This window comes from Perkinsus marinus (assembly GCF_000006405.1).
Source record: "Perkinsus marinus ATCC 50983 genomic scaffold scf_1104296951054, whole genome shotgun sequence".
NCBI lineage: Eukaryota > Perkinsozoa > Perkinsida > Perkinsidae > Perkinsus > Perkinsus marinus.
In genome coordinates, this window is record NW_003209437.1 from 265,178 (window position 1) to 292,133 (window position 26,956).

The window sequence follows — 26,956 nt, forward strand, 5'->3', positions numbered from 1 at the left end:
GCATCACAGCTGTGTCGAGTGCATATCGTCAACTCCTATAGTGTCAATACCGAGACCGATTTATGCGCTACTGGACAGTTTTGAAGCAATAGAGGCTTTTACCCGAGGACCCCGTCATCCCGAGAACCGACCGGCCTAACATCTTTCCCTCAGCTTTCGCTGAACTTTCTCTCTCTATCTCATCTCGGCCGATTATGACAGCTACATCTCTCGGCGAGCAACTATTCTCACCATTTTCAGGATTTCGCTTGGGGGATCGAGCATCTACGAACAAACCCAGGTTTAACAAATCAGGACCTGTCAGATCATCAGATTTTCACCCGAGTATTCCGATCCAGTACGGGAATCCTTCTGCGTGCCTGTAGTCCGTGAGAAGCCGCGCTGGAGGTACTGAGCTGTCACAGTGCCAGTAGATGCTCGGTACGACGCGCGGCGTAACTCGGGTCCACCAGCAACTTCGACCCTAGATGAACTCCGCTACACTCCAGCCTCCCTCTCAGCATCTCACTACCTTCGACCTCGAGCGATCCGACTTTGATCCATCGTGTGATCATTGCTGTTCCGAGAGCAGCAGAAGAATGGGAAGCAAGCCCTTCTCGAATGAGCGGATGAGCTCCGATCGCCATGTCGGGGCATCGAATAGGTCAATGCGATTAACTTGGAGCGATTCAATCTCGAGTCGCGACTTCGATTTCCCGACACTAGAACGGACGTTTCGTCAGCATTCTTGATGACAGAACCACTTCGCTCAGTGATTGAGGCCTCAAAACCAAACTCCATCTGCATACGTAGAAACTGTGAGCAGGAGCGACGTAACGTACAAGGGGACAGTAGTGGCTTCGACAGAGCTCGCCCATCACGCATCGGTGAGTTCCCTATCGTTGAGTACCTTCCATGATCTCTTCCTCGTGCGATTCCCGTAGAGCTCTGAAGTGAGACTACAATACAGGGAGCTACCACTGCTCAGCATACGAACCATCTTGTATCCACTGATTGCTCACCGCTGCCCGGCCGGCCTCAGATGTGAGCGGCGCACTACTGTTGACGACGGTGAAGCCCTATAACGGAGAGCGATGGAGTTCTTTGCACATCCCGAACCAGCTTATCACCTTCACCACGTAGGGTTGAGCTCTAGCCGCTCGCACCTTCGCGGCTTTCGCTTCACCCCGAGCCTTCAACTCAACGAGAGCTGTCTGGGCTGCGGGGTCCATCCAGAAGTACTTCGGCTCGGGCTTCGAGCTCTGCTGAGAAGGGGTTCCTGAGGAAGATTGCGATCGAATCAGGTTTGATCCCTAAGAACAGATACCCTCTTCGGTGTTTTCCACCTCGACCTCATCCTGCTTTGGAGAAGTGGTACCTGGAGAGGAATCACGTCATTAAGTCACATTAGCATACCAATGGATCTCACCGAGCGAGAACCCAGCATCTTTACTAACTATGAAAACAACCAATGCCATGCGATGAACGTATCGAATACATCACCTTCAGGTTCCTCATGTTCGTTCTCCAGCGCCAAGCCCTCGGGGGCCTTGAGCGTCACAGTCACCGCAGATGACGATTTCTTCGAAGAAACTCCACGTTTGGATCGAAGGCCCATGAAATTGAGAGCAACCTGGAGCATTACGACTCCAAAATCCCGTTGACACAACACGTGGAGATTGGATATGTTGGAGAACTCCCTTAGGCTTTAATAGACTCTTCTTTCTTCTCAGCTGCTGTTTCGGGTGTTGGAGCAGCAGTAGAGGCGCCACTTGGTGAAAAGCTCTTCACCGCCTTCAGGAACTCCGACTGATTTCCGGAAGATAGCATCTGAAGCAAACTACTGAGACAACCCGATGCCCGGCCAGAAAGTACATTAACACGGTAAGACGCAAGTTGACCTTCCTCGGTACTCTCATCATCCAGACCGAAGAACTTGACGCTTTTGGAGCCCACCTAAGAAATACAGATTCCTCACAAAACAAGATCTTCCACGCGCCGCCTGATTACCATATCGTATTTCTCGGCATCTAAAATCGGTGTATTCAATATGACCTTCCAAACTCCCTTCATACGGACTACTATCCGCCCAGCTGCTTTAGCCTGATTGCATCACAATTTACCACACTGGTGAGAGATGGGATGGTTACGTTGTCATCGCTGTCCTTCTTGAGGACTCTAAGACTACCCATGCCCCTCTCTGTCCACTTATACTTCGGACCTGCAGACTGAGCTTCAGCGGTACCTAAGATGGGACACACGTCTCGCCAAGAATCGTAAAGTAGAGGGACATTCGTTAAGTGACTAGTTCCCCGAAGGAATGCCTTCCTACTTGAGCTCGCTGCTGTCCCTGATTCTTCCTGTTTCATGAGCTTATACAACTTGCAATCAGATGAGAACCTATACCGGCACACTGTGATACCAAATCCACGTCTATATTAGTACATCAACGATTCGCCCTCCTCACCACTGCAGACTGGGTGAGGTTGAGGCTCAGACGCCTCTGAGGAATCTCCTGAAAAATAAGACCCACTACTTGACGTGGCATTTACATAACGACTACAGATTCCAAGACTTTTTGTCACGGTGCTACCTTCTTCTGGGCTAGTCGGCTCCGCGGTTTCTGACTTGCTAGCCTGGTCGGCGCCGAAAGCAGCGAATCCACTGCCACTTCCCTCGGACATTTCTGAACAATACGAAGTTCAAATGCGGCAACACTATACCTATTACTCTTCCCGATGTCGCCAAAGAGGCCGCCTCCACCACGCTTCGACGCACTGGCGAACGAGATACCAGCAAAGGGATTGCTGCTCTTGGGTGCCTCCTCACTCTCGCCCGACTTGGATGACGCTAAATAGGCGAGTTATGACAACTTATGGGAGAGACAACCCAACCGACTCACTCCCCAGATTAGCGAATGGGTTCTGTGAGGAAGCTACACTTTCCGTCTCCGATACCGTGGAAGGCTGAAAGCAGAGTCTGCTGTGTTGACCTGCCACCCGGGTCGATATTCACTACCTTTTCCGCTGCCGCGGGAGCTGCTCCTTCAGTTTTCCGTCTCACTGAGACAATTTTGCGCTTCGCAAGTATCTGGCTCGGAATCATCCATTCAAGCGGCCAGGTCCCCTTCTACATCAGCAGAGGCCTTCTCCCGCCCAGTGCCAGGGTCCTCCACGTTGTCTTCCAGAGGTGCATCGTCCTTAGTCAGTTGACTCTCGGCGACTCGCTTCGACATTACACAACAAAGACTTCCGGCGTGCACTGTATCCCCCGAGTACTGAACGCATTCCAACATGTTGCCAATCCAACTCATATCAAAATTCTATTTCCTGATCACGTCTGTCTCATGGTGACGAAAGGAAGCTATATTCTCAATGAACAGGCGCCTTACCATTTATAGGCATATCGGTCATGACGAGCAAACATCAGTGTAAACAGGGGCGACGCAAGACGATCGCCAGCGATCGCCGCGCCCGGAAACTTCTAGTTGCCCTACGCTACTACCACCACCGAGACTCTCCCGCTCATCGAAGCGTTGACATCGAGCCATCTTCCGCCCAAATCTATCCAGATGATCGAGTCCCAAGTCATATATTACCACTTTCACCAACACCGACCCGAGGGACATGAAGACATTCAGCCGCCCGGCCAACGGACCTATTCAGACCTGAGGTAGCATTCGGCCTATGAGAGGGTTATGAACGGTCTCATATCCAGCCACACCACATCCTTCGCACCACGAGTTGCGATTGTGTCAATAGCCAGCTGCCCCTCGAGAATTCCATTGCAAGTAGAGTCACTCTCGTACTGCAATATTACAGTCCCATGGCATGCAATACCTCCGAATTCTGTTCCAGGCGTGGTCATCGCCACTGTGACCAATAGCTCAGTAGAAGCCTACAACACGTAAGGGTGGATCACCACAATCAAAGCCCACGTAGCCCCGGACCACCGCACAAGCACGACTTAAGATGTTCAGCGCTGCGAGAAGAACGAGCTGACCCAGAGCCTCATTTACTACGAGTATACCCCATTTAAACCCTGCGCCCGAACCAACAAGCTGTTCGAGATCAACGGACCAGAAAAACACGCTTGAGCCAGTCGCGAACGTGGTGAAAAAGGCCAGCACTGATCAATGCGAGAGGCAATAGCTCGATCAAATCGAGTTTGACCGTGCGCAACTCATATAGCAGGACTAAGAAGACAGAGAGGAAACCGATTATAGAGGAAGAGCGACGAGTAAACACCGACGCATCTGAGAGCATTGAAGACAAATGTCATCTGTTTGGATTCAGCACATGGCCAACGCGGTTAAATGCGCGCGCCCAAAATACCACAGTCAACTCAAGAAATGAACTGGACAGAAAGCAACGTAATTCGAGTTGAAAACTAATCATCATCACAAATGGCAGGCTGAGTCTCATTCTGAGCGGAGATCTTCGACCACATTAGTTCGTCTTCTTGGAACATATCATATCTTTCAGCCGCCTCATTTTCCTCCTCCCATTTCTTCCACTCCTCAGCATAATTCTCCTCGTCACCCTCCACTCGGCCACACGACCCTAGTGGATCTCTGAACACTTGATCAGCTGTCAACTTCATATAATAAGAGAACCTCCTGCACCAATCAGCAGGATAGAACTCGGGAGCCAATGTAACAGCGAGGGACCAAGCACCACGAGCACTTGTCTGCTCCAGACTCATACTGCGCTTGCGATGGCCCGGGCCCTCTCGCCACTGCTGTCGATCAACCCAGCCCCAAGACCTATCGTTGTCGTCCTCGCGATACCCAACCTTGTCCACATGGACATGACGTAGCCTACCATTACCGCGAACACGAGTGTCCAGCGATAAGAAATTCAGCAGAGTCGCCTCAGGATTGCCGGGCTGATCAAAGACTGTATAGTCCCGTCGCCTAAGCTTATCCGAAACATGTAGAACGGCATCCATCACAGATCCCCTCCCGAAGGAGAAGTCGAAGTCGAAGTCACGCCAGTCGGCTAAAAGCGCAAGCATCTGGCTCTCCATGGGACCATCGCGCAAGGGGGTATAAAGCGTCATACCCACATTCTCGTTCTGATCAGCACGGGCCAAGCTCAACGATATCCAGGCTATCAATATGTGCTCCAGTGGAACATGATAATGCTCCTCCGCCAGATAACGGAAGTGACAGATGAATCTATTAGTGATTTTGAAGTAGTGGTGATACGCATCCCGGGTCATGGACTCGTCATAAAAGTAAGAACCTCGAAAACTGTTACGATCCGGTGCTCCATGAGTTACTCGAAGGCCATCATAGAATCTCTGCTGGAGTAGCGGGCGTGGGTCGACCACATCGACCGGGCTGCTGAGCAGATCGTCATTAGTGAACGCCTTGCTCAGATCGTCCGCTATAGGGAAGTAGGAGAGGGCGTCGGACCATGCATGCCGAATCATTATGAACAACCACTGCCTCCTCACGATGTACGTCTCGGGATTCTCGGGGTCATCGATACGCTGTTGAACCAAATACAGCTTCAGCGGGGTGTCGTCAGTCCTGTCATCTTCCATATCATTCCGTGCTCGAAACATCAGCTTCTGGCATTTGCGAGGGTCCTTCCCCCATGCCCAGCGAACACCAATAGGAACGTGATCCGCACGTTGGGAACATCGCACCTTGACCCACGCATGCCATAATGGCTTGCAAACCAGCAGACGAAGCCACCAAGCCGACCAGGAGTCCTCGGGGAGACGGGACAAGGTAGGCAAGAGTACCATGACACTATCGTAAAGGAAGCTAGATATGCGTGCCGGTCCAACCACCCGAGCTCTCAGCATCGGGTGACGATCAACCATGAGATCGACAGCGTCCTGCAAGCGTTCCATATCGAGGTCACCACGAATCTGGAATGCCCACTTGCACACTCTGGTCAACTGTCCTGGAGAGAACCATGCTCGGAATGGCTCCTCCGGACATACAGTGCCTAGCATATTCTCCTCCTTCGCGGGCGACTGTAATAGCGCTACCAACTCGGCGACATTCTTACACACCAGAACGTCTTTCGCTGCAATTTTTCCCGGCAGCCTCTTCATGAGCATTGAAACTTGCAGCGACGTCATGCCACCCAGATCTGTATTGGCATTCACCTTGCTCCACCCAGTGATGCCCGAGATCAATGCGCACACTTGCTCCAAGTTAACATCACCGACTAACTGGTCGGCATCCGGCACAGTGCGGACAACATTACGAACACTCTTCACAAAATGGGTCCTTGTCCAGTCAAAGCGGTCCAAGGCTCTTTCATGCCACCACCACTTCTGGAAAGTCCTGTAATGGTATTTCTGAGGAGGCACCGCGAGCTTCTTCGCCAACGAGCTTTCCTCAGGACTACTCTCATTAGGAGTCAGAGTATCCGGACTCTCTCCGAGGTCCGAGGCAGACATGATGTCATCGTCATCGATGCCCTTCTCGGGTACAACCCCTTCTTCGCGGTCCTTGTCAGTCACAGGAGGCGAGTCGACAGTAGAGACATTCTCGCAGCCCTGGTCGGTAAGTGTCATCTCCTGGCTCATCTCGAGACCATCTGGAGCAGCTGGAAGAGACCCTGACCCTGCGAGCCCTACTTCCGGACTAGTTGGTTCTAGCGAACTCTCCATTTGTTCAACAGCCTCCATGGGCGTCTCCTGAGGCTCCTCAGTGAGAACGCTAGCAGCATCTCGCCTATCAAGACCATCTACACTCTCGTCATCCTTGGGCACAGCGACCTTATCTTCGAGAGGCGCACGAGGGATTTTCCAATCTTCCTCGTATCTCTCGTATGTCGTATCGGCCGTTCGTAGCCATCTCAAGGACAAGTACCACCAAAACCACTGAGCATTCCACTTCATCTGACGCTTAGCAAATCCCCAGGACAACCATTTGGACGATTCATAACTGCTCTGATTTCCAATAGCATACCAAAATGCGGGCGGCCAAGAGAGGAGACGACCATCTCGGAAGGCCAGGAAGGCTCCGACTAGGGCCCAGATCCATGTCATCTTCCGCACCGACTTGAATCGGCGGGAGAAGGCGAACCACGCAGCAAAGAAACCAATACGGTCCAAGGGGCAGCTTCTGATGAGTCGCAATGTAAAAAGACCGATCTTCTCTCTCACTGTGACAGCATCCTCGTCGAAGGCCGGCAGATAGAGTGTGGACAACCACATATAAGGGAGGTACAACAGGAACTCCTTTGGACCACATGCTAGGAAAGAGCCAGTGCCCCACAGGCCGACACGCTTCCATGCATTCACCAGACGACGTCGCCGCTCTGGTTCCAATTTCTCCCTCCAACCATCCTCGTGACCCAGGATCTCCTCCACCAACTGGAATCGGTCTATCTTGTTTGTGTTATGATTCCTCGGCAAGGGCCTACACAATATACGGATAGTCAGGTCGAGAACCGCAGCATCCTTGTTGGCGGCTAAGGCCCGGCGTAGAGTTGTGTATTGTCCCAGCATGGATAATGCAGCTTCGTCCTCCTCCGTAATCGCATAGGAGGGAGTAGCTAGAGAACCTCCAGTGTCATCGCTAGAATCACTGCTGCCCGACGACCCAGCATACCAATCGTCACAGTCCGAATCGCTCAGCTCGGCCTCCAACTTCTTCACATATACGAACATGTAATTACGACCGTTGTGTGTGAGTACAGATGCTTCCTCGACACCTGCACCGCAAGATAGCGCCAATTGCTCGATGGGAAGCGCGTCGATCCAAACTCCTCCCGAAGCCTTGAGTCTACCCCCTAGACGACCAAGGTAATGTATTCGTCCTACCAAGCAAGGCAGTAACCATCCTGATCAGTCCACTGCTCATCATCGCGGCTACCTCGGTTATCCATCTCGGCAACATCTCCCGTTTTGAACCACCCTTCTCCGTCCGTCAGAAACTGGCAAACAAAGGGACCACGCATCATCAGTTCGCCACGCCCACGAGACCTGAGACAGCCGAGTGACGATCACAATAATAGCGATTTCACTAACCGCATACTACCTATGGCCTTCTGGCGCCGATACCTCATCGCCTAGCTGCCCTAACTTGACCTCGACTTGCTGGGTGCGCAAGGTTCGGAACATGGCGGAGCCATCTGAAAAGCAGGAATCGGCGTCACTGCATACAGGACCTACGAACTCTGAGATCGGCCACGAGTCAAATATCAGCTTGAACGCTTCACTACAAATCAGCCTATTCATACCATCAGTGATGGACACTGAGCCGCTTACAGATCAACACGCTCTTATTCATCTTCTACTATCACAGTTATCTAGAGAAGCTCAACGTTCACTTGGTGTTGGTATTATACACGAGCGATCGCTCCTAGATAGACTAACCACGAATCTCCCTTATCACCGTCACAGACCAAGCATAGCCAAAACTCGGTCGCAATGAGCAAGTCCACGACCCGAGCCTTCCCAACGAGAGTCTGTAATTCAACCAACTTGTCAGGAGTAGAAGCCTCGCCCCATAGTAGCAGATGAGTCAACTTGCACTCCGACAAGAGCTTCGCATTCAGGAACAGCTGCGTTGGAACTGCGCCGACTATGGTCGGTGGCATGTCGACGCACTGCAAACCAGCCTTGAGGGAGTCAGCGAAGAGACAAACTCCACCAACGGCAAGAGCAACATTCACTTGGCCCATCATGGAGGCGAGCCATTGGAGTCCAGAAAACTGGAGGATTACAGGTTGTGGACTCCCGGGGGGTAGTTGCACCACGTCGTCAGCATACCCTTGCAGCTCCGACAGGGGCATGCCATGTGTGACCGGAATCAGCTTGGGCAGGCCTGTAGTCCCTCCAGAGAACATCTTGAAGAGCTGCCTGTAACCAGGATCACAGGCCACCAGAGCTGGAGCCTCCCAATCCACAGGGCGACGCGAGGCTGCCTCAAAAAGTGTTATATCCACCACTCGGCAGGTAGCCATCGACTTCAAGGCATCGGCCTTGCCAATGCTCGAACGAACTATCAAAATGTTCGGCGCCGTCTGATCGAGCAGATTGCGGAGTCGCCTGAAAAACAAACGTCCCGAAAAAATGAAGTCGAAAATTCATTGGTCCGAATTGATATGCGGCTTCGACGCGCAACTGTCTCGCAACCGAAACACCAATCGAAGAGATGCCCGTGATTACTCTTCATCACCCGATGGATCCAGCGGCGCCATCACAGCGCCTAGGGTGCTACACGCCAACAGTGTGCTCAGCCACAGCCCTGACCGTTCGATTGCCACACCCACGCAGTCCCCCTCCTTGACCTCGAGCACTGTGTTGAACCAGTGAGCCATATCCCTCCCGAGACTACATAGCTCAGCGTATGTAAATACCTCCGAGACCGTACCGTCCTCGTCGACTTTCGCGCAAGCTGGAAGATTAGCCAACTTCGGGTTGTCGAAGGCCTGGTGATACAAGTCATAGGGGTACTTGTAGGCCACCATGAGAGGAAACTCAAGAAGGTTGTATAAATCACAACAACTGGTACGCGATTGAACTCCTAGGTGCATCACGAGCCGCGCCTATCCTCCACTTACACAGGCCCAGAACTCGAGGGAAACAATGAAATGGAAGCAACCAACACATAGTGATCGCGACCTTGGATCTCTAAACGCGAACCCAGGCAGCAGAGAAGCAAATGGCAATAGTTCACAACAGAGAAGTGACGACTAACGTACGATTAATGGTATATTGAATCCACGGGGGCTTCCGGGACTTGCGGAGATTCCCGGATGATATCGCTCAGTTCTATGGTCACTTGAGACTCCGGGGCGAGAGGATACTCTTGCAGCATAGTATTACAAAGAATCTGATGGCGAGCAAAGTCGAGCGGGGTCACACCCACTACTGCTGTCGCTGCTTCCGACGATGCTTGCATGTCAACAGTCGCATTGACAGGATCTTCAACTGGCGTATTATACGGCAGTGGAGCCGAGGAATTGGTCCGGGAAACTCCACGAGTACTCAGTCCACAACAATGCTCATGGTTTTGCTTCAAGACGCGATTCCCCGAGGTAACCAGTCGAGCCTTGCAACCTTTTGTTCGTGATTTGCAAGTCCAGTAGACCCTATCCTTGTAGACTCGCTGCATGTGATACACGTTGTCATCGACTATACAGACCACCTTGCCTCTCTGTGATGTCCGAAACGTTGCCAACTTGACCATTCATCAATCAACAACTAGGAACACTACGCCGGCACTTCGATATTCAAAGATGCAAGTTTCTGGGATGTTGAGTGGCATAATCTTGGAATATCTTGCTCTCTTGCGTTTCCTCATCCAACCTCATCCAAGCTCCGACTAAGGTAGCCATCTCCATTCTGGCTGAAGCCCACTGTCGATTGTTTGGGATCGGGTCAGGAACGTAGGGCGGGCTATCTCTTCCTCCTCTCGAAAAATTACAGTTACCGGCTGAGTAGTTCCGATAGCTATCCCTATGGGGTCTACGGTGTGATCGTGAAGAGTGTAGGCCTGCATCACGCACCGCTCATCGAAAGGATTGTCTCGTTATTGTGTTATAGTCCTCCTGCCCTTCCTCTACCGTTCCGCGCTTGTCCATTTTGGAATCCACGTGTCGCTGACCGTTAGCTCCAACGGGTAGCGTCAAGGGGATAACGGTTTCATTATGTTTCTTACTAGTGGTGAGTCGTCATTCGAAGACTGCTAGTCCTCTCAGGCCCATCAGTCTCCAATAATCAATCTAACGTTGGTGTTGGTCTGAGTCTTATCTCTCGTTGTTTGTAGAGCGTTCGGTCCCACTAACCTTCCTTCCTATGTATAGCCGCAACACTCTGTACGTGGGGAACATCTCTTCGCGTACGACTGAGCGTGATATCAAGGACGAGTTCGGACGATACGGTCGCGTCATTCGATGTTATATTCCTCCGGGAAAGAACATTTGCTTCGTGGAGTACGACGACGAGCGTGACGCAGAGGATGCATATCGTGGCATGGCCTCGGCTCGAGTAGACGGCAACACGCTCAACTTGCAATGGGCTAAGGCTGGTCCCAGGTAAGCTTATCGATCTTCCTAGGTTGCTAGTGGTTGAGCGGATAATCGGCTTTTAGGGACAGGTCACGAAGGTACTATGGTTCTCCCTCACGAGGCTATAGCCGTAGGCGTTACGGTCGCTCGAGAAGTCGTAGCTACTCACGTGGCCGCTCTCGTCGTGGAAGAAGCTACCGTTCTCGGTCCCGGTCCTATTCAAGATCTAGCTCAAGGTCATCTAGGTCCCGCTCGGGCTCCTATGACAGTCGGTAAGTCACCGAACGCCAAAGTCCCTCAGTCCATTAGGTCCATTCGACTTTCTTCTCAGGTCGGACAGTCGTGATCGTCGCCGTAGTCTCTCGGAGTCGCCTCGGAAGCCTCGTGATAGTCGCGATCGCTCGTCTACATCTAAGGTCGAAGATAGGGAGCGTTCCCGTCACGAATCCAGATCTAGAACTCCCCGCAAAGACGAGCGTTCTGAGCGCCACTCGAAGAGCCGCAGTGAGAAGGAACGTGCCAGTCGCTCAAGGGACCGCAGCGAGGGTCGTGAGGAGCGTACTAAGTCTCGAGAGACAGACCGGTCTGGATCGTGCCGTTCTCGAAGCCGCAGCGAGCATGGAGGGAGTCGCTCTGGAAGCCGACGTGCCGATCGCTCTGAGGACCGCGTTGAGGAGAAGCCCCGGAGTGAAAGCCCTCAGAAGGATGCTGAGAAGCGCGATGCCGATCGAATCACAAGTCCCGACTCCAAAAGTCCGACACGCAGTGAGTCGCGCCGTTCCAAGTCTCGTGGTGAATCTCAGCGGGGACGTAGTTCACGCCGCGAGGATTCTCGGGACGATGGTGCACGCAGGAGTGAGAGCCGTGGAGGTAGTAACGATCGGAAGAGGAGTGCCTCTCGCGATAGGAGTGAGAGCCGTCAGAAGAGCGCTCGCAGGGATGAGAATGATAAACCCACAGCGAGTGAAGATCATAAAAGAGATTAGTTTCTACATCGCTCTACTACGACTGTTTCCCTCTACTCTCACCTAACCTCTCCCGCTAGCCTTAGCCGACTTGTGTTCGCACTAGAGGTCTTCTCCACGAGTCCCATGTGTCAACAGTCCTTTTAATGGCGTCTACAGCAGGAGCAGTGGTCACATGCCTGTCTTCGCAGTCACCAGGGTCTTTGATTTTCGAAGTCGAGCTGCCGGTCCCACCCCGTGATTCTATCAGCAGTAGCTCTCGCTCCTATCTAGCGCCTGGCGGTGCACCGGACGTTGCTGTACTTGTATGGGGCTCGCAAGTTTTTGCTGTACTCCCCAAGACGTCCGATTTGCCCGTCGACCTCGACTGCGAGCCTGTGGCTATATCCATGCATACTGAGGAGCAGTACGCCTTACTTGACGATGGTCAGGTGGTTACCTTGGGAGAGCCTCCTCGACCATTCAGTCCTCTCAAAGGCTTGGCGGTTGACCAGCTGCATGCAGGCACCAACTTCTTGTTGGTCCTGACTCGGGACGGCGATGTCTACACATGGGGCCTATCACTCTTCGGTGCTCTCGGCCATGGAGAGGTGAGCGAAGTCTCGCATCCTGGCCAGGTAGCTCTTCCTGGTCGAGCGAGGTCGGCGGCAGTAGGTCCGGAGCATGTGTTGGTTTACACTGAAGACAACGGCTTGTATGGTTGGGGTAACAACTATTACGGGCAAGTTCAGCCAGGTGCTGCAGAAGTAGTACCTGTGCCGATCCTCATCGACCCTATAGTTCGCCTGCTATGCTCGAAGTGCGCCCCCGTTATGTCCTGTGGGAGCGATCACTCAGTGGCTATGTGTGCATGTTGTGGTAAGGATAGTGAGGAGTTCAAGGAAGCTATTGTATGGGGTGGTCAGCGGCGTCGCTCAGTGTCACCTGAACGGATAAAGTGCTCCGCAGAGTCCCACCTCATTCGGAGTCTAGGCTCGGCCAGTGTTGTCGCAGGGCCTTCTGGCTCATATGTTGTCTTCGGATTCCACTCTGACGGGAATGGTGTGATCACTGGGGAGCGTTCGAAGGACGGCTATTGTTTGAGTGATATTCTAATCGTCCCGCAGTATATCCTTCTCCTCCACACGGTATCAGCCAGTGGGAAGCACCGTGATCATCGCGAGTGCATGCAGACAGACACATGGTCGTTCAGACCGACAAATCTTCCCGCTAAGTCCTGGTTGGAAAGGCGTAGGCATCGGGCACAGGTAGTGCGTGATGCGTGGCCCTTTTACAGTGATTATGGTTTTTTCAGGTCGCGGATGTCTTCCAGAGAGGTAAGCTTCGCCGTCGGAAGGAGAGTGTTGCTAGAGCCGAGCGACAGAAGGCGCTCGAGCAACTCACTGAGGTAGCTCGTTCTAGGGACCAAAGGTCTTAGACTAGCCTTTAGATATGGATGAAAGACTTCCTGCCGAATTACCTGCCGCATCGGCCAGTTCCATACCGAATGGCGTCTACCTGGCGAAAACACGGGCTCCCACCTCGCGCCAGAACCGCTTTGTGGCCCGCAGCGATAGGCAATCCTCTGAGGATCACTAGGAGCTTATATGATATGCTTACGAGGAAGGCGAAGTGAGCACCTTCACCCGGATTCGCTCGGTGTTGTAACCTCGCGTTCTCAGAGTAGCAGAAGAAAAATGGTCTGCTGCTGTCAGCACCATGGCTCTCGTTCAAGACGGATCGCCCAGTGGAAGGCTAGAGCCGGGTGAGTCTCGAATCATGCAGGATCTCGTCGTGAGGATGATAGCTTTCATTCAGGTTCGTTCATGGCGCAGCTCCGGGCGATTGACTTGGATTTGCCCAGAACCTTACCTGATCTTGCTGTGATGAGCGTCCCTGACGGTCCCCTGCGGCAGGAGTGTCGTCTCGTGCTCTCGGCGTTTGCTATGTACAGACCAGACATCGGCTACGTTCAAGGTGAGGTAGCTCATGCGTGGTGTGTCATGCAAGTTCTACTTGAAAGGTATGTCGTTCATGGCGGCGATGCTTCTCCTCTACATGGACCCTTTCGGTGCATTCGTGTGCCTCGCATCTCTCCTATTGAGCTCGCCGACACTCCTGGGCTTATACCAGCTCAACGTCGAAACCAACACTCGACGGTTCCGGATTTTCATGAGGCTCCTTAAAGCTCACAATCCATCAGTTCAACGGCATCTCACAGATATTGGAATAACGCCAGACCAGTTCCTCCCGATGTGGTTCCTCACTCTATATTCTAGGCCGTTGACTACCGAGTCGGCAGCCCTAGTATGGGACCTCTATCTACTGGATAAAGAACCCGTGCTGTATGTTGCTGGGATAGCTATTTTGGACATCTTGGCCGACCGCTTACGGGATCGTGATTTCGACGAGTGTCTCATGCTTCTGCTGAGAGATACTCGGGATATTATTGGTAGCGACAGAGAGGTCTTCTTGGATGCCATGAACTCCGTTATTATCCCCGATGCAGTTTATTCGGAAATCACCGATCTGGAGGCCGAATTTGTTCCACCACCGACCATGCCGGGCCATCGCTTTCTCACATGAGCCACGTCATCAACCATCCCTGCTCGAGAGCTCGTGATGGATTGTGTGGCTTTCCGCCCTGACGTTTTTGTGATATTTGAGATTTAACCCAGGTCAGTTTTGTGTTGATCGATCTCGAGAGCAACGTCGGATTTTCGACGTTCAGTAGCGTTTAATTTTTTGGCCGAATGTCCCGCCAATCAGGCTACGACCGCCATATTACGATCTTCAGTCCTGAGGGGCGTTTGTATCAGGTAATAGGGGTCGGCAAGGCAAGGATATGTTACTTCCGCTTGGATGGCTGCTCTTAGGTCGAATATGCTTTCAAGGCTGTGAAGACATCAGGTCTAACGTGTCTCGCATTGAAGGGGAAGAATACGGTTGCTGTAGTTGGTCAAAAAAAGATTCCGGTGAGCACTCGTGGCTCGCACAACTTCACATCTGGTTTTCTCCTGTAATTCATCGTTTGCTCCAGGATAAGCTCCAGGATGGGTCCTTCACCAACTCCATATACCGCATCACCTCCAATCTTGGAGTTGTCATCGCCGGTATGCCAGCTGACGCTCGGGCTCTCGTCAATAGGGCTCGTCAGACCGCTTCTGAGTAAGATGGGATGGTATGTTAGTGAATCGCTGTGGTATGATATCTCCCTAGATATGAGGATAAGAATGGTTGCGAGATTCCTTGCCACTATCTCGCCAAGAAGATCGCCAACTTGGCCCAGGTCTACACTCAACATGCCTACATGCGTCCATATGGCGTCAGTAAGCGAGCACATGAACTCCGCATGGGATATCAATTTCGGTTTTCCCTGCAGTTGCTCTGTTCTTCGGCATCGACGATGAGTTCGGTCCTCAGCTTTTGAAGGTAGACCCTGCGGGACACTATGTAGGGTGTAAGGCTGCTGCAGCCGGCTCTAAGGAGCAGGTGGTATCCGATTTTGTCTATTCTCGATATTTACTTGCTGACGTTTGCAGGAGGCCACGAATGCACTGGAGAAGATAGTCCGCAAAAGAATGGACTCAGGCGCGACTGAGGGCTTTGATGAGACAGAAACCGTTGAAGAGGCTATCGCGGCTTTGCAGACGGTAAGTCCTGATTAGATCGGTCTATTATTTCATCTGACAGTTCATCATTCTGTAGGTTTTATCGGCTGATTTCAAGCCCAGCGACATCGAGGTTTGCGTCATGAGTACCCGAGATACCAGATTCAGGTGGTTGCTCATGCCCGTCAGTCTTCGCAATGTGAATTCTCGTCCTTTAGGAAACTCAATCCATCAGAAATTGATGAACATCTGAATGCGATCGCCGAGAAAGACTAAGACTATTTCGCCAAACATCCCGACAATTGTGTTTCGAAGTTGCTCATTGTGTTGGATTAGTATTGGCACCGGTTACTTCCCCTGATGCTTCGAATGCACTGGAATGTAGATGCTACTGTTTAGCGATATTGGAGTTGGATCATCATTTCTGGATTTCGAATTGAGAAGGACAATATTGATATTCATATTCTTGAAGGAACACTTTCGGAGATAGGCAACCTTTTTCGCGGCAGCGTATGGTTTTTCATCATTCAACCTTGTATAGTGCTCGATTCCGGATATCAATTGGTCTCAGCGCGATTCGGGACCCCACGCTCTGTAGTACTGCAGTGTTTGTTCGGTCAGAGTTACCCCGAGACCGCTAGGCAGTAACAAGGATTAATTGCACATTCGCAATGGCAAGATTGAGTAGTAACCCGAATTCAGACACTCACACTACCATAGAAGTTCTATGATAGAACGTCCATATATATGAGGACACATCAGTCGACACTAGCGAGCTATATATAATCTAGGCATCGACAAATTGATCACATTGAAAGAATCTTGCAAGGATTAACACCGTAGCTAGGTCTCCAACACAACATTCGCTGAACAGTCGCTGGAGAAAGGACTGCAACCAAGGAACGTGGGAAAAATAAAACTTGACCACCGAAGTGGTAAAAGACAAATAGTGGACGCACGAGAAAGCCACCGAGAACCAACAGTAATTCATGTCCTTCTGCGACGTATATCATCAGCCTCCCTCTGACTTCTCACGAAGCGCTCTTTTTGATCATCGAACTGCGCCACGGCCGCATCGAACTTATCGAACCCAGCTGCCTTGAGCCACTCTGTAGAGGGACCATAACCGCCGGTTATTAACCGGGCTGCAGGAAAAACGAGACCAGTGTCACACAACGGTGACGTCTCTTATAATGAGCGTACCTTGGAGTATCCCCAATTCGTGTATCCATTCTGATACCTCCCTAAAAGGGTGTAATGGAGCTCGAACCAACGGCGAGTCAAACTGTCGCATAATGCAGGAGTTTGCTTTTCGAGATCTGGCAAGACGAAAAGTCCTCAATATGGTGACTTGTCACTATAATCACCATCGAAGGATTTGTTCTTCATCATGAAGTCAATTTCATCCTCTGCTTCCTTCTGAGCTTTCTGAACATCCTTTATCATGTAGCACCACTTCAAATCCATCATATTAGAGACGCTCAGGACAGCCCACCACAGAGAATTCCCGTTGAACTCACCCTGCCATGTATTCTCCAGTGCAGGTATTGATGTCTGAGATCCACGCCATAACTAAATCACAGTGTGTCTCGTAACGTACAACACTCGGATTTGGCTTCACGATTATCGGAGCGAATACACTGGCGTGCGGTGCACCTGATCAACGCCGCTCTACTACACGCAAGCGGCACGAAACAGCACGCTCACCAATGGCGAAATGAATGACTCCTGGTTTTCCCTTGTGAGTTACGGCAATATAGGCATCTTGCGTCCGGAAGAGGGAAATTGCCCTTTCGCAGGCACCGTATTCAATCGAGTGCTCGGCTTCTGCTTCAGCATAACTACAACAGAATCAATGTGAACCTCTGATTATCATAGGACTCGTGTGTACCTGTTGGGCGTCCCGAACGCTCCACCAGCCGTGACGTGCTTAGTTAGATCATACTGAGTACCCTCCATATGATCTCTGTACAAGCTCTTCATCTTCGCGAGTGTTATCGGTTCATCAGGCTTCACAGAGAAGGGGTATGTTGGTCGGTCCACTTCAACGCCGAGCTTCGGATCAAAGTTCTGTGAAGGTGCCCACAAGGAGAACGCTCTCCACAAACGGCGACCAGCATAATAGGGATGAGTATACCTGATGGGGACAATTCGCCCCATTCGATAATCGAGATGGAGCTCACTCGCCGACGCTATACGTTTGAGTGAAGTCCAAACGTCCGTTCCCATCCCACCAACCCAACCTGAAATCCAGAACAGAGCAGGATCGAGCAACGGAAAGGAACCTATCGTATTACCTCTCGGCGACATCAAAGAGATTCTTGGAGAACATGAAGTTCTGATCGTCGTCGGGATCGATCTCACGAATGACGAAAACGTTGGGAACGATGGTAGCATGACCCTTAGGGACCTTTTCGGCTGCCCAGACCGCTCCGTTACCAGTATCGTCGGCGAGAATGTGAAAGACCCACGCCTCGTCACCGTCTGCGATGGTCAAAGCCTCTCCCGCCTCTTCAACCTCGGGGGTGCCGTAGAAGCCGTGCTCCTCTGCGAGACGGCCCATAGTTTCGATCGCTCCTCTAGCAGTAGAACAGATCTCTAGTGCGACGCTCGCTAACTCTCCCACCCAAAACAAAGCACCATGCGGGTTCTCATCTAGACAGAGGAAGGCAAAACTTGGCCGGATGCCGTAAACCAGACCCATGACACCTACCGATTGGTACCGTCGTGAGACGGCCACTACAGCTGCTCTCGCCCATGCATAGACCGGCCTCGTTCATGAGGCCATAAGCAGCTTCCCAGTAACCGTAAGTAGTCCCCTCCGGCATTTACTAGGTTCTTGGTCAGGCCCAGTAGGAGCATAACTTGGAGCTCGCTCGGCATCCACTATTCGAGGATATGCCTGAAATTGCTTGTAGATCTCTCTTTTCCCATTAGGACCATAAAGCCGCGGAGGAACGTACCTAACGAGAGATTTCGAATGTGCGGCTAAAATAGTCGATCACATACACCAAGCGAAAATCCATAGGGGTGCCGTCGGCGCTTGTGGCCGCGATACAGCCACCGTCGGCCGTGGCCGATCCATCCACAGCAGTGGCAGTACAGTGACCATGTTGTAAAAACTCCTTAGAAGGTCTCATTGTGCAAATGGAATGACGAAAGGATGACAACTCAAATCTTGTTATGCCATGGGGGCGACACTTGCGATTCTCCGAGTTCGCATTGGCAGCTCACTCAGTACGTGGCGCCCTCATCACAGTCCTCCCGATCGGCACACTAAGCGAGAATCCACTGGTGTTCCATACTGTCTACGACGACAGCTGTGCAATTACCACCTCGCAAGAACTCGGAAGTGCGCGACCTCACTGGGAAGGGAAAATGCTCTGTTCACTACAGCTTGCCAACCCCAACCTGTACATCCCAGGTAGACAACGCACAACACAAAATTAAATCAAAAGTCAAAGTCGCTCTTTGCCAGTCACGGAGCCGCGCTTATCAAAGCCAATTCTCTCGAGATAGACCTGATTGTCGTTCGCTGATTGTTGGGGGAGTTGAAGTACTAGGTATGTAAGTCCTGCAGGTGTGAGAATACCTCACTATCACCAGTTTTCACCCTGCAACACAACGTACTCTACACAACTGCTCCGACAGCGAACGGAGAGAAATCAGGACATGAGGTGCTCATGGATTGGAGTCACCGAGACATTGTATATTTCATATTCTTAGGCGCTTTCGGAAGATCTAACAAAGGATCGACTCGGTTAGAGGCCTCCAGCGACGGACTCGTGTGATGGCTGCTGTACTCCGAAGAGGTGGACAGATGTGACTGAACATAACGAGACTTAGGAGGAGGCATCTGTGATAGATTAGGTGTATCCTACTTGGCAGTCCATTCGGTGTGAAGTTACACCGTGGGCTCCTGTCACACGAGCAGCACTGTCGACCAACGTGTAGTCCCCTCGGCTCCCGAAGGCTGACGATCTCTCATTTTTCAGTAATTCGGAAGGCAAGGAGATGAGTGGCGTCGACAGGTCGATTTCACGATGATTGAACATCTCTCGCTGGCCTTCTGTGGGGATGAGCTCCTCAGCTAGGCGTTGGTCTGCCGCAACCTTCAGACATGCTATATGAGCATTCTCTCTGCTAGACGGTACCAAGGCAGCCATGACCTTCGTGATCAAGTCCGAGTCGGAGTCCAGGGAGACATCGAGCGCGCATCGATGTGTCCTAGCTATAGCTCGCATGGCTGGAAGAGCCTCCAGATACGCCTGGGATATCTGGCGCGAACACGCACCACCGTAATATTCTAGAGCGATTGAATCAAGCGAATACTTTACCTGGACCGTCGCCTCAGAGTCTCCTACCGATTCAGCGGTAGCTGCAATACGCAAAGCGGCCCATATACCATCTAATGTTAGCTCCGCTCGGGTCCTGGACAGCTGAACAAGGCACAGTCTATACTCAGTGGGCGCGCTGGTGATCGAATACTTGGATGATGGCCCTCGTAGGATCGAGAGCGCCCTGGCGGTCTCCCAATGTCGTAGTATCCCCGGCGCGATACAGATAGCTCGCCACTACCCACATACAGCACCGTAAGAAGTGTGGACAAGACAGTACCCAGTTCTGTGGTGATTCACGTTCCTAGAAGATTCCAATTCAAGAGAGAGCGAAGGCTCAGACAAACCTTACCTCGGGAGAATCAGCGTCTGAATGACCGGGAGGATGAACATCAGAATGCGCAGCCGATCTCAGCAATGAACAAGCAAGTGTCACTCCATAGGCACGGACCTACAGAGGAGCGACAGTGAGAGCCGCCGCTCCGCAATGACGCGATGACCTCTGGCACGCCATCGCAAATTTCCATGAACTGCCGAGCGATTTCTCTGCTCGTTGAGTCGCGCATAGTCACTTTAGAGGCGCACTTAACCAGCGTCAGCAAATACCAACCAAAGTCCTCCACCAATGCGTAGTGGTCGCGGGAACATATCTAGAAAAGGAAATCCTGCGTAAAGTCACCAGTTGGGCCACCACGCACTCCAAGGATCGTCTTCACGAAGTCATCGGTCATCTCCTCTGAGATCAGCGCGTTCTCATCCAGTGAGGCACCGTCGGTTTCTAAACCATAGAAATCAAACGAGTGTCGCAGGAATGCCAGTACTCTCGCTCTGTTCAACATCCGGTAGAAGTGCCTCTACCATATCTCGGAGATTCCCCGCAGAGATCACTGCGTTCAATAAACGCAGCGAAAGACGCCTACATATCGACAAACAATAGATGGAGGATATTATTATAATAAAGAGTATCGCACATTCCCTGCTGTATCTCATCTATGATATTTATAAAGTGTAGTGAAAAGCAAACGCAGTTGAGGCTCGAGCTGTCCTCTCTACCGAATAGATTTATCGTGAATGTCTTTCAGTCCTTCCACCACGAAGGGATGCCAAACAGATCTTTCGCACTGAATATCAGTCCTCTCTCGCTGGCGGTCGAGGAGTCTGACCGTCGAGAGGGTATCATCACGGGTATGGGATAAGCGTACTTCTCCAGAATGCCAAGTCCTAGGAAACGCAAGTTCCGGTCAAGACTGGCTAGCAGGTCCTTGAGCCTTGGGAGGCACTCTTCTTCTATAGCCTCATGTTCAAGAGGGAGAAACTCAATCGCAGTGAGTATGCACTCAACCTCAACGGATTTGGCCTTGGTGCTCTGCAAAAGGTTGATAAGCGGCTTCGCCTGAAAGACGCCGCAATTTTGAGTCTGATAGTGCGGAGTAGCACACACGAGCTTCGCTGGCAGTCTATTCTCCACAGGACATAGCAGTTGGAAGAGCTTCAGCAACTTTATGGTTAGCCAGTTGTTACGTGTGTTGACCAGAAGATGCCACAATTGTGGTACCAGAATCTGTAAGAGAAGGGACTATGGATATCCGCGACATCGCCATCACCAAACAGTTTCTGGGGCTCCTAGCTGCTATTTCTGATATCACAGTAACCGTTGCCGTGAGAACCCCTTGATCCTCGTCAGACAGCAAGTCTCTGAGCAGACTCTTTTCATGGAGAGCTTAGATGAGGTGTTATCTCACCTCAACTTGGGGAAGGCGATGTGTAAGAGCTGTGGGTACTTCTCACACAACCGAAACGTGCAAAGTACTGCCTTCTTTCGGAGGTAGGGGTTCGGTGTAGTCATCAACTTCATAACCTTACACAATCGATGGAATACATCCAAGATACGCTGATGGCTTCACTTCGTGTTCACCGACATCTCTGCTCATGTCTGGCGTTGTGATGCAAGAGAGAGTAGAAAGGAGTATGCCTCTTTCAATCACAGATGCCCTGGGATTCGACAGACCCTGATCGGGCGAATGGTCACTCGCGTTGGACGAGATGGCTACGCACTTTCTTGAAGAGGTTCACAGCTAGAAGAGCAGCATCCGTACTGTCATCGAAACAGATGCAAGCGCAAAGGAAGCCCGGCCGCTTGAGTTCGAAACTCGTGGCCGACATCACCTGCATAACGACAACAACCCTTGTAGAGCTTGCTCTAGTGGGATCAGATTTTTCACCTCGAGAATTCCGAATGCCAACGATGAGAAATCGTATCCTTGCGCACAGAGCTGAGGAAAGGGCCTCATGATAACAAAGTTTCGGGTTTCATTCTCACGTATGCCATCTTGAGAACAGCAGTGCTTTTTATGGACAAGTCTGGCTGAGAGATTTCTTTCTGAATTTCTGCGATGCACTGAGTGATAAACTGCTTGCCGCCATCCTGTGGTCCTTGCTGCTGAGCTCTGATCCCCTTTACTAGGGCTGTGAGGTCTTTTTGTTGAACCATTGGAACAACGATTGGAGAGCCACTGTTTCGCCTGATTACAATAACTTAGAATACAGAGAGAGGCGTCGTGCACAGCGTACAGTACTCCTCTTCCAAAGTGCATTACACAACACATATTACACTGATTACACAACAATCGCTTCTGATCGGGAGGGAATTCCTATTTAGCTGACAGGATCACTCGAGACTCAGTAAAATTAAAGAGTCGAAGACATTCGCGAGATCCTCCTACGAGTTGAAGAGGAGGCCAAAGTGCAATGGCCAAAATCGGCGGGCAAGTCTGGGAGTGAGTTCGCAACCGATTAAGAGCGTGTGGTTTTCATTCCCCGAATGCGGTGGATCGGGAGTATACTCTCTCACTATTCCATCCAACTTTATCGAGTTTTCATCTTCTCCAGACCAGTCGCTGCCGAATTCCGGCGTGAAGACAATCTCTTGATATTAACCATTCCGCACGGTCGTTCGAACCTCTAGTTAGAGTCACTGGAACTTCCCGACAGAGGTGGCGTCTACAGAGACGCTGCCTTCCTCGGGACTACCGGATGGTCTGACTGTTTATTCTATACCTTTCAGAAATCTTTTTGGCGGATTAGGCTAGCGATTCAGCAGATAAGGAAGTCACCTTCGCGGATAGGGACATCAATTTAGCGACGAGAGTCGAATAGGGAAATCAATTTCGCGAATAAAGACGTCAATTTCCTGATTAAGGAATGCGATTTCACAAACGAGGACATCGATTTGAAATCGACGGTTTCGGGTTAGAGTTCCATCTACATAGAAGATTCTCCGTACTGCGATAGTGCATCAAGTGATGGATGGCGTCTACCACGAACCCTCCCGATACTCTCGCGCACAATTCCCAATCGGGCTATCCATCAGAACGATCAAATCTGCCCCCGAATTTCGAAGAGCCTTCTGCTCTGATTGTCTGATGAAGCTGGGAGACTCAGCCGTGTTGAATTACTCAATAAGACTGAGCACAACTCTCTCATCCACCAGAAACTTCCCATCGGTAAGCAACAGTACAGTCGAACTAAGTTCTAGGGTGAAGAGTTGCGTTTGGACCGAAGATTGGGAGGAACACCAGCTCCATTACGTGGTGCGATCTAAGAGAATCCCTTCGAGAGTAAAACAGCAAGCGACAGCTCATCTTCCGGTTCCACAGGTCTTGACCCCACGGTCAAGATTTTGACCGCGGGGAAATTTCAAGACGTGCAAGACACGCAAGATCTCTTAGAGATCATATCGTGATCTTTACTTTCGCGCGGTAATGGCTGTCCGTGGCACATCCTTGCTCCGCCAGTCCAGGTTTCTGCTGGAACAGGTGGGGTTGAATGGACGATGTCGGCTTGGGATGGTATTGCTGAGTAGGGTTCCCGTCAGGTTCCCGATGTCTTCGCGACATTTGGTTGGGAGAGGCGTTTGACTGTTATCCATCATCCCGGGGTGATGGCAATTTCCAAACTCTTGGACCAAAGGACCGTGGTCAGACCTAGAGCCACCTTTAATCAAGTACTCCGCATCTAGTTTCCACTTGTTCAGTTTTCCCTTTCATCAGGAGCTCGTGGAGGAAATAGGCGATTATGACGAGGACTTGCAAAGGAAGGCGCAGGTAAGGTTGGAGTTGTGGTATAGAATAAGCTCTATGATTGATGTCGGCCGTTCTGCTTTGTAGGTAGCCTTGGACAACGGCTTGGCTATCGAGTGGCGTGTGCTCGACTTCATTGACGATGAGCTTCCTCGCCTCCTCGCCGAGAAACGCGAGATAGAGAAAGCAAGAGAGCAGGTGAGATGATTTTATACGCCACCTGTATTCCCGATAGTGCGAGAATGAGGAACAAGACTGAGCAGGTAATGAGCAAAGCTCCTGGAGACTACACTCAACCTGTGTTCGACTCCTCTGTGGTTGTGCCGACTCCTGCTAACCTCGGTCGTAACTATCCTACATTGAATGTCCCTGATGGAGATCCAACTGAGACTGCTCCCTTGAATGTCGGAGAGGAGCGTAAGCCAGAAGTGAGCTACCCGATTGTTGTTGTGTGCCGACATGAGTGCGAGTCAATCTCAGGTGGCTGCATAGAGGAGGGTGCGCTTTTTAACATTAGACATCCTATTCGCACAGGCCGTGCCTATAAGGCGCGGCCATTACATGATGGAGTACTCGTTGAGTATCGAAATATGGTGAAGGCTGATCTCCATAATTTTTCGTAGAACTGTTTTCGCTGGCGTCGCGTTAGGGGGAAGTTCCGGACCGCAGACGGAGATATAAGTGCTTTGATATATGTGTGGTTGTTGGTGTATCAGTGGCATTCTGATTGAACGTGATAGAGATGCGATCAAAGATCTCGTAGTCGTTTCCTTCATGTCTCCGCAGTTTGTATTCTAAATGAGTTTGGGTTTTCAACGGAGTAAGCGTCAGTCCAGCGCTTCCTCCAGTTCACAGTCACCGACCCCTGGCTCGGCTCAACGTCGTGGTGGGAGTTCGGGAGGCCTGCTCAGTAGGCTCGGGTATTACCTCACTGGTGGGGCCAACAGCCACCACCTAGCGGCAGAGGCAACCGCGAGTCGGCCCGCGAAGATGCTAACTCGATCGGGAGCGGGCTCATTGGTAATAGATAAATCAGCTTATTCCGGAGCAGTATTCACTATGGCCGTGCAACATGATTCGCCTTTAGGGTTTCCCATCGGACTCCGAAGTGAGTGGAAAATTGCCGTCCAGTGGCAGCAATCCAGCGAGAGTAGGAGCTAGACTAAGTGAAATTTCCGGTACTGGCTGGCTGGGATCAGATATCCAAGCTGCGCCACGCTGCCATGAGGGAGCAGGTGGACTTGGATGAGCTCAATAGGTTACTCTGGTCTGGCTGCCCGTTTGATTCCGATTTCGATGTAATGGCTTCGGAAGAAGGGTGGGGCAGTGGTGCTGGGCATTTCTCTCTTCAGCATCGCTACGAGGAATTTGAGAGAACATGTGTCCCCACTAAGGTACGCGTGAGAGCATGGGAGCTGGCACTGGGCTACGTACCGCCTAGGAAGGAACGGCAGAATAGTGCAGTGGAACGGAAAAGACGGGAATATCGGGTAATCTGAGGGCCCCTATGATTGGATGTCGTATGAGTAGCGTTGTTCATATGTGTTCATTCATTTCAGGCCTTAACGCGAGAGTTTGCTGATGTCTTCGCCTTGTCAACGGATGATTTGCAGCCGGTTTCGGCCACCTCAGCACAGCAACAACAATACGCATCGCTCCGGCAAATACGGGTAGTGGGGTAGGCGGAACTTGGATTCACGCGACGGGTTTTGACTGGCTCGGAGTGAATACCCACCGCTGTGAAGTATGGTATCGAGATGATCGGGTTCCCACTCACCCTAGATGGTCCCGTCAACATATTTCTCAGGTCGACATACCTCGAACGTTTTCTGAGCTTAACATTTTCGCATCGGAGAGGATCCAGAGAATGATGGAGCGAATATTGTATACCTGGGCTGTCCGTAACCCTGCCTCTGGCTATGTTCAAGTACTACGAGGGGGCGGCCTTCTGTGCTCCTGTTTGAACCCCTGGGATTGGGGACTAGTTAGTATAGTCTAGCGAGTTTCGCGCGACTCTGTTGAAGTCCAGGCTGGCTCGAGGTGTCTTTAGGGAATCAACGACCTTCTCACGCCGTTCATCGTGATTCTCCTCCAAGCGAAGTTGGACCTGCCGATAAAAGATATCGATGTTGATGACGAGAACAGGCTTGACGATGTACAGCTCATGGAAGTGGAAGCTGATGCATACTGGATGCTCTCACGAGTGAGTGTTTATTATGGAGATTCTCGTCCGGTCCTGACTGAGCATGTCATTGTGAAGCACCTCAGGTTCTGTCGGACATACAGGATCATTACACATTCGGCCAGCCAGGTATACAGCGTCTCATCCTAATGTTGAAGGACATTGTGAAGCGTGTAGATGATAAGTTGGCCGACCATTTAGAGGATGAGATGGTAGTAGTAGTGGCTATCGGCTAACGATTACTTGGAGGATCTACGTAATTTCTCTTTTAGATCGATTATCTCCAGATAGCATTTCGTTGGTTCAACTGCCTCATGCTAAGGGAGCTGCCTCTGCAATGTAGGACACTTTTACCACAGGATTCATAACTGCTTTCGTGGAGGCTATTTCTCATTGCTCGTAGGTACATTGAGACTATGGGACACATGTATAGCCGAGAACGATGGCTTCTCGACTTACATGGTCTACATTTGCGCAGCTTTTCTGGTTCACTGGGGTCCTCATCTAGAGGGAATGGACTTCTCTGGAATCATGCTTTTCGTGAGGCGTCAATTTGGGTAGCCGCTTGGTATTCGTGCATTTTCAGTTCCAAAAAGCGCCTACTTCACAGTGGACGGAAGCAGATATCGAGACGCTCTTGGCCGAGGCATTCGTCCTCAAGTCGCTTTTCGATAATGCCCCGAGTCATTTGCGGAATCAGGACTTCGTGGGGAATGGCACATGAGAGCATCGGCGCTCTGCTCACTCAACGAGCTGCTGAGATCGTGTCTACTCTAGGAGTTTCTTAACGCTAGACTATTCCATTGTTGATATACACTTTGAACATTCATACCCGA

General features: G+C 51.2%; 10 protein-coding genes across 10 annotated transcripts; 4 read left to right on the top strand and 6 right to left on the bottom strand.

Annotated features, from left to right (window-relative positions):
- Positions 1-785: 785 nt before the first annotated feature.
- Pmar_PMAR008787 (hypothetical protein) lies at positions 786-1,621 on the bottom strand (the record flags this gene model as incomplete). Its single annotated transcript, XM_002777807.1, has 5 exons — positions 786-927; positions 977-1,058; positions 1,110-1,258; positions 1,307-1,357; positions 1,483-1,621. The coding sequence occupies 5 exons, from the start codon at positions 1,619-1,621 to the stop codon at positions 857-859; spliced, it is 492 nt and encodes a 163-aa protein (XP_002777853.1). The 3' UTR covers positions 786-856.
- Positions 1,622-1,680: 59 nt separating this feature from the next.
- Positions 1,681-3,230, bottom strand: Pmar_PMAR008788 (Brefeldin A resistance protein, putative; the record flags this gene model as incomplete). The annotated part of the gene is made up of 11 exons (XM_002777808.1): positions 3,113-3,230; positions 2,998-3,069; positions 2,882-2,945; positions 2,710-2,829; positions 2,573-2,665; positions 2,425-2,494; positions 2,312-2,379; positions 2,130-2,224; positions 1,990-2,082; positions 1,855-1,935; positions 1,681-1,809 (listed from the first exon to the last, which is right to left on the bottom strand). The coding sequence occupies exons 1-11, from the start codon at positions 3,212-3,214 to the stop codon at positions 1,681-1,683; spliced, it is 987 nt and encodes a 328-aa protein (XP_002777854.1). The 5' UTR covers positions 3,215-3,230.
- A 1,138-nt stretch (positions 3,231-4,368) lies between these two features.
- Pmar_PMAR008789 (amp dependent ligase/synthetase, putative) lies at positions 4,369-9,425 on the bottom strand (the record flags this gene model as incomplete). The annotated part of the gene is made up of 5 exons (XM_002777809.1): positions 4,369-7,664; positions 7,826-7,935; positions 7,991-8,084; positions 8,348-9,003; positions 9,208-9,425. The coding sequence occupies 5 exons, from the start codon at positions 9,423-9,425 to the stop codon at positions 4,369-4,371; spliced, it is 4,374 nt and encodes a 1,457-aa protein (XP_002777855.1).
- A 1,321-nt stretch (positions 9,426-10,746) lies between these two features.
- Pmar_PMAR008790 (splicing factor, putative) lies at positions 10,747-12,011 on the top strand. Its single transcript, XM_002777810.1, has 3 exons — positions 10,747-10,994; positions 11,051-11,239; positions 11,299-12,011. Exons 1-3 carry the CDS (start codon positions 10,756-10,758, stop codon positions 11,951-11,953), a joined length of 1,083 nt encoding a protein of 360 aa, XP_002777856.1. The 5' UTR covers positions 10,747-10,755; the 3' UTR covers positions 11,954-12,011.
- Positions 12,012-12,068: 57 nt separating this feature from the next.
- On the top strand, positions 12,069-14,551 carry Pmar_PMAR008791 (conserved hypothetical protein). Its single transcript, XM_002777811.1, has 6 exons — positions 12,069-13,179; positions 13,227-13,319; positions 13,362-13,543; positions 13,594-13,676; positions 13,730-13,888; positions 13,935-14,551. The coding sequence occupies exons 1-6, from the start codon at positions 12,079-12,081 to the stop codon at positions 14,495-14,497; spliced, it is 2,181 nt and encodes a 726-aa protein (XP_002777857.1). The 5' UTR covers positions 12,069-12,078; the 3' UTR covers positions 14,498-14,551.
- A 113-nt stretch (positions 14,552-14,664) lies between these two features.
- On the top strand, positions 14,665-15,798 carry Pmar_PMAR008792 (proteasome subunit alpha1, putative; the record flags this gene model as incomplete). Its single annotated transcript, XM_002777812.1, has 8 exons — positions 14,665-14,730; positions 14,788-14,886; positions 14,952-15,079; positions 15,131-15,240; positions 15,294-15,403; positions 15,454-15,564; positions 15,620-15,690; positions 15,741-15,798. 8 exons carry the CDS (start codon positions 14,665-14,667, stop codon positions 15,796-15,798), a joined length of 753 nt encoding a protein of 250 aa, XP_002777858.1.
- A 597-nt stretch (positions 15,799-16,395) lies between these two features.
- Positions 16,396-18,350, bottom strand: Pmar_PMAR008793 (conserved hypothetical protein; the record flags this gene model as incomplete). The annotated part of the gene is made up of 9 exons (XM_002777813.1): positions 16,396-16,667; positions 16,726-16,841; positions 16,890-17,076; positions 17,123-17,178; positions 17,230-17,363; positions 17,414-17,659; positions 17,706-17,765; positions 17,820-18,177; positions 18,236-18,350. 9 exons carry the CDS (start codon positions 18,348-18,350, stop codon positions 16,659-16,661), a joined length of 1,281 nt encoding a protein of 426 aa, XP_002777859.1. The 3' UTR covers positions 16,396-16,658.
- Positions 18,351-18,455: 105 nt separating this feature from the next.
- Positions 18,456-18,662, bottom strand: Pmar_PMAR008794 (hypothetical protein; the record flags this gene model as incomplete). Its single annotated transcript, XM_002777814.1, has 2 exons — positions 18,456-18,485; positions 18,528-18,662. The coding sequence occupies 2 exons, from the start codon at positions 18,660-18,662 to the stop codon at positions 18,456-18,458; spliced, it is 165 nt and encodes a 54-aa protein (XP_002777860.1).
- Positions 18,663-20,509: 1,847 nt separating this feature from the next.
- Positions 20,510-22,350, bottom strand: Pmar_PMAR008795 (conserved hypothetical protein; the record flags this gene model as incomplete). The annotated part of the gene is made up of 11 exons (XM_002777815.1): positions 20,510-20,637; positions 20,681-20,775; positions 20,913-21,017; positions 21,062-21,252; positions 21,301-21,420; positions 21,464-21,554; positions 21,602-21,717; positions 21,764-21,868; positions 21,915-22,025; positions 22,082-22,132; positions 22,180-22,350. 11 exons carry the CDS (start codon positions 22,348-22,350, stop codon positions 20,510-20,512), a joined length of 1,284 nt encoding a protein of 427 aa, XP_002777861.1.
- Positions 22,351-24,750: 2,400 nt separating this feature from the next.
- Positions 24,751-26,861, top strand: Pmar_PMAR008796 (TBC domain protein, putative). The gene is made up of 11 exons (XM_002777816.1): positions 24,751-24,958; positions 25,026-25,088; positions 25,138-25,236; positions 25,333-25,428; positions 25,498-25,608; positions 25,746-25,865; positions 25,989-26,141; positions 26,207-26,332; positions 26,393-26,459; positions 26,524-26,660; positions 26,707-26,861. The coding sequence occupies exons 1-11, from the start codon at positions 24,929-24,931 to the stop codon at positions 26,842-26,844; spliced, it is 1,140 nt and encodes a 379-aa protein (XP_002777862.1). The 5' UTR covers positions 24,751-24,928; the 3' UTR covers positions 26,845-26,861.
- The last annotated feature ends 95 nt before the right edge of the window (positions 26,862-26,956 follow it).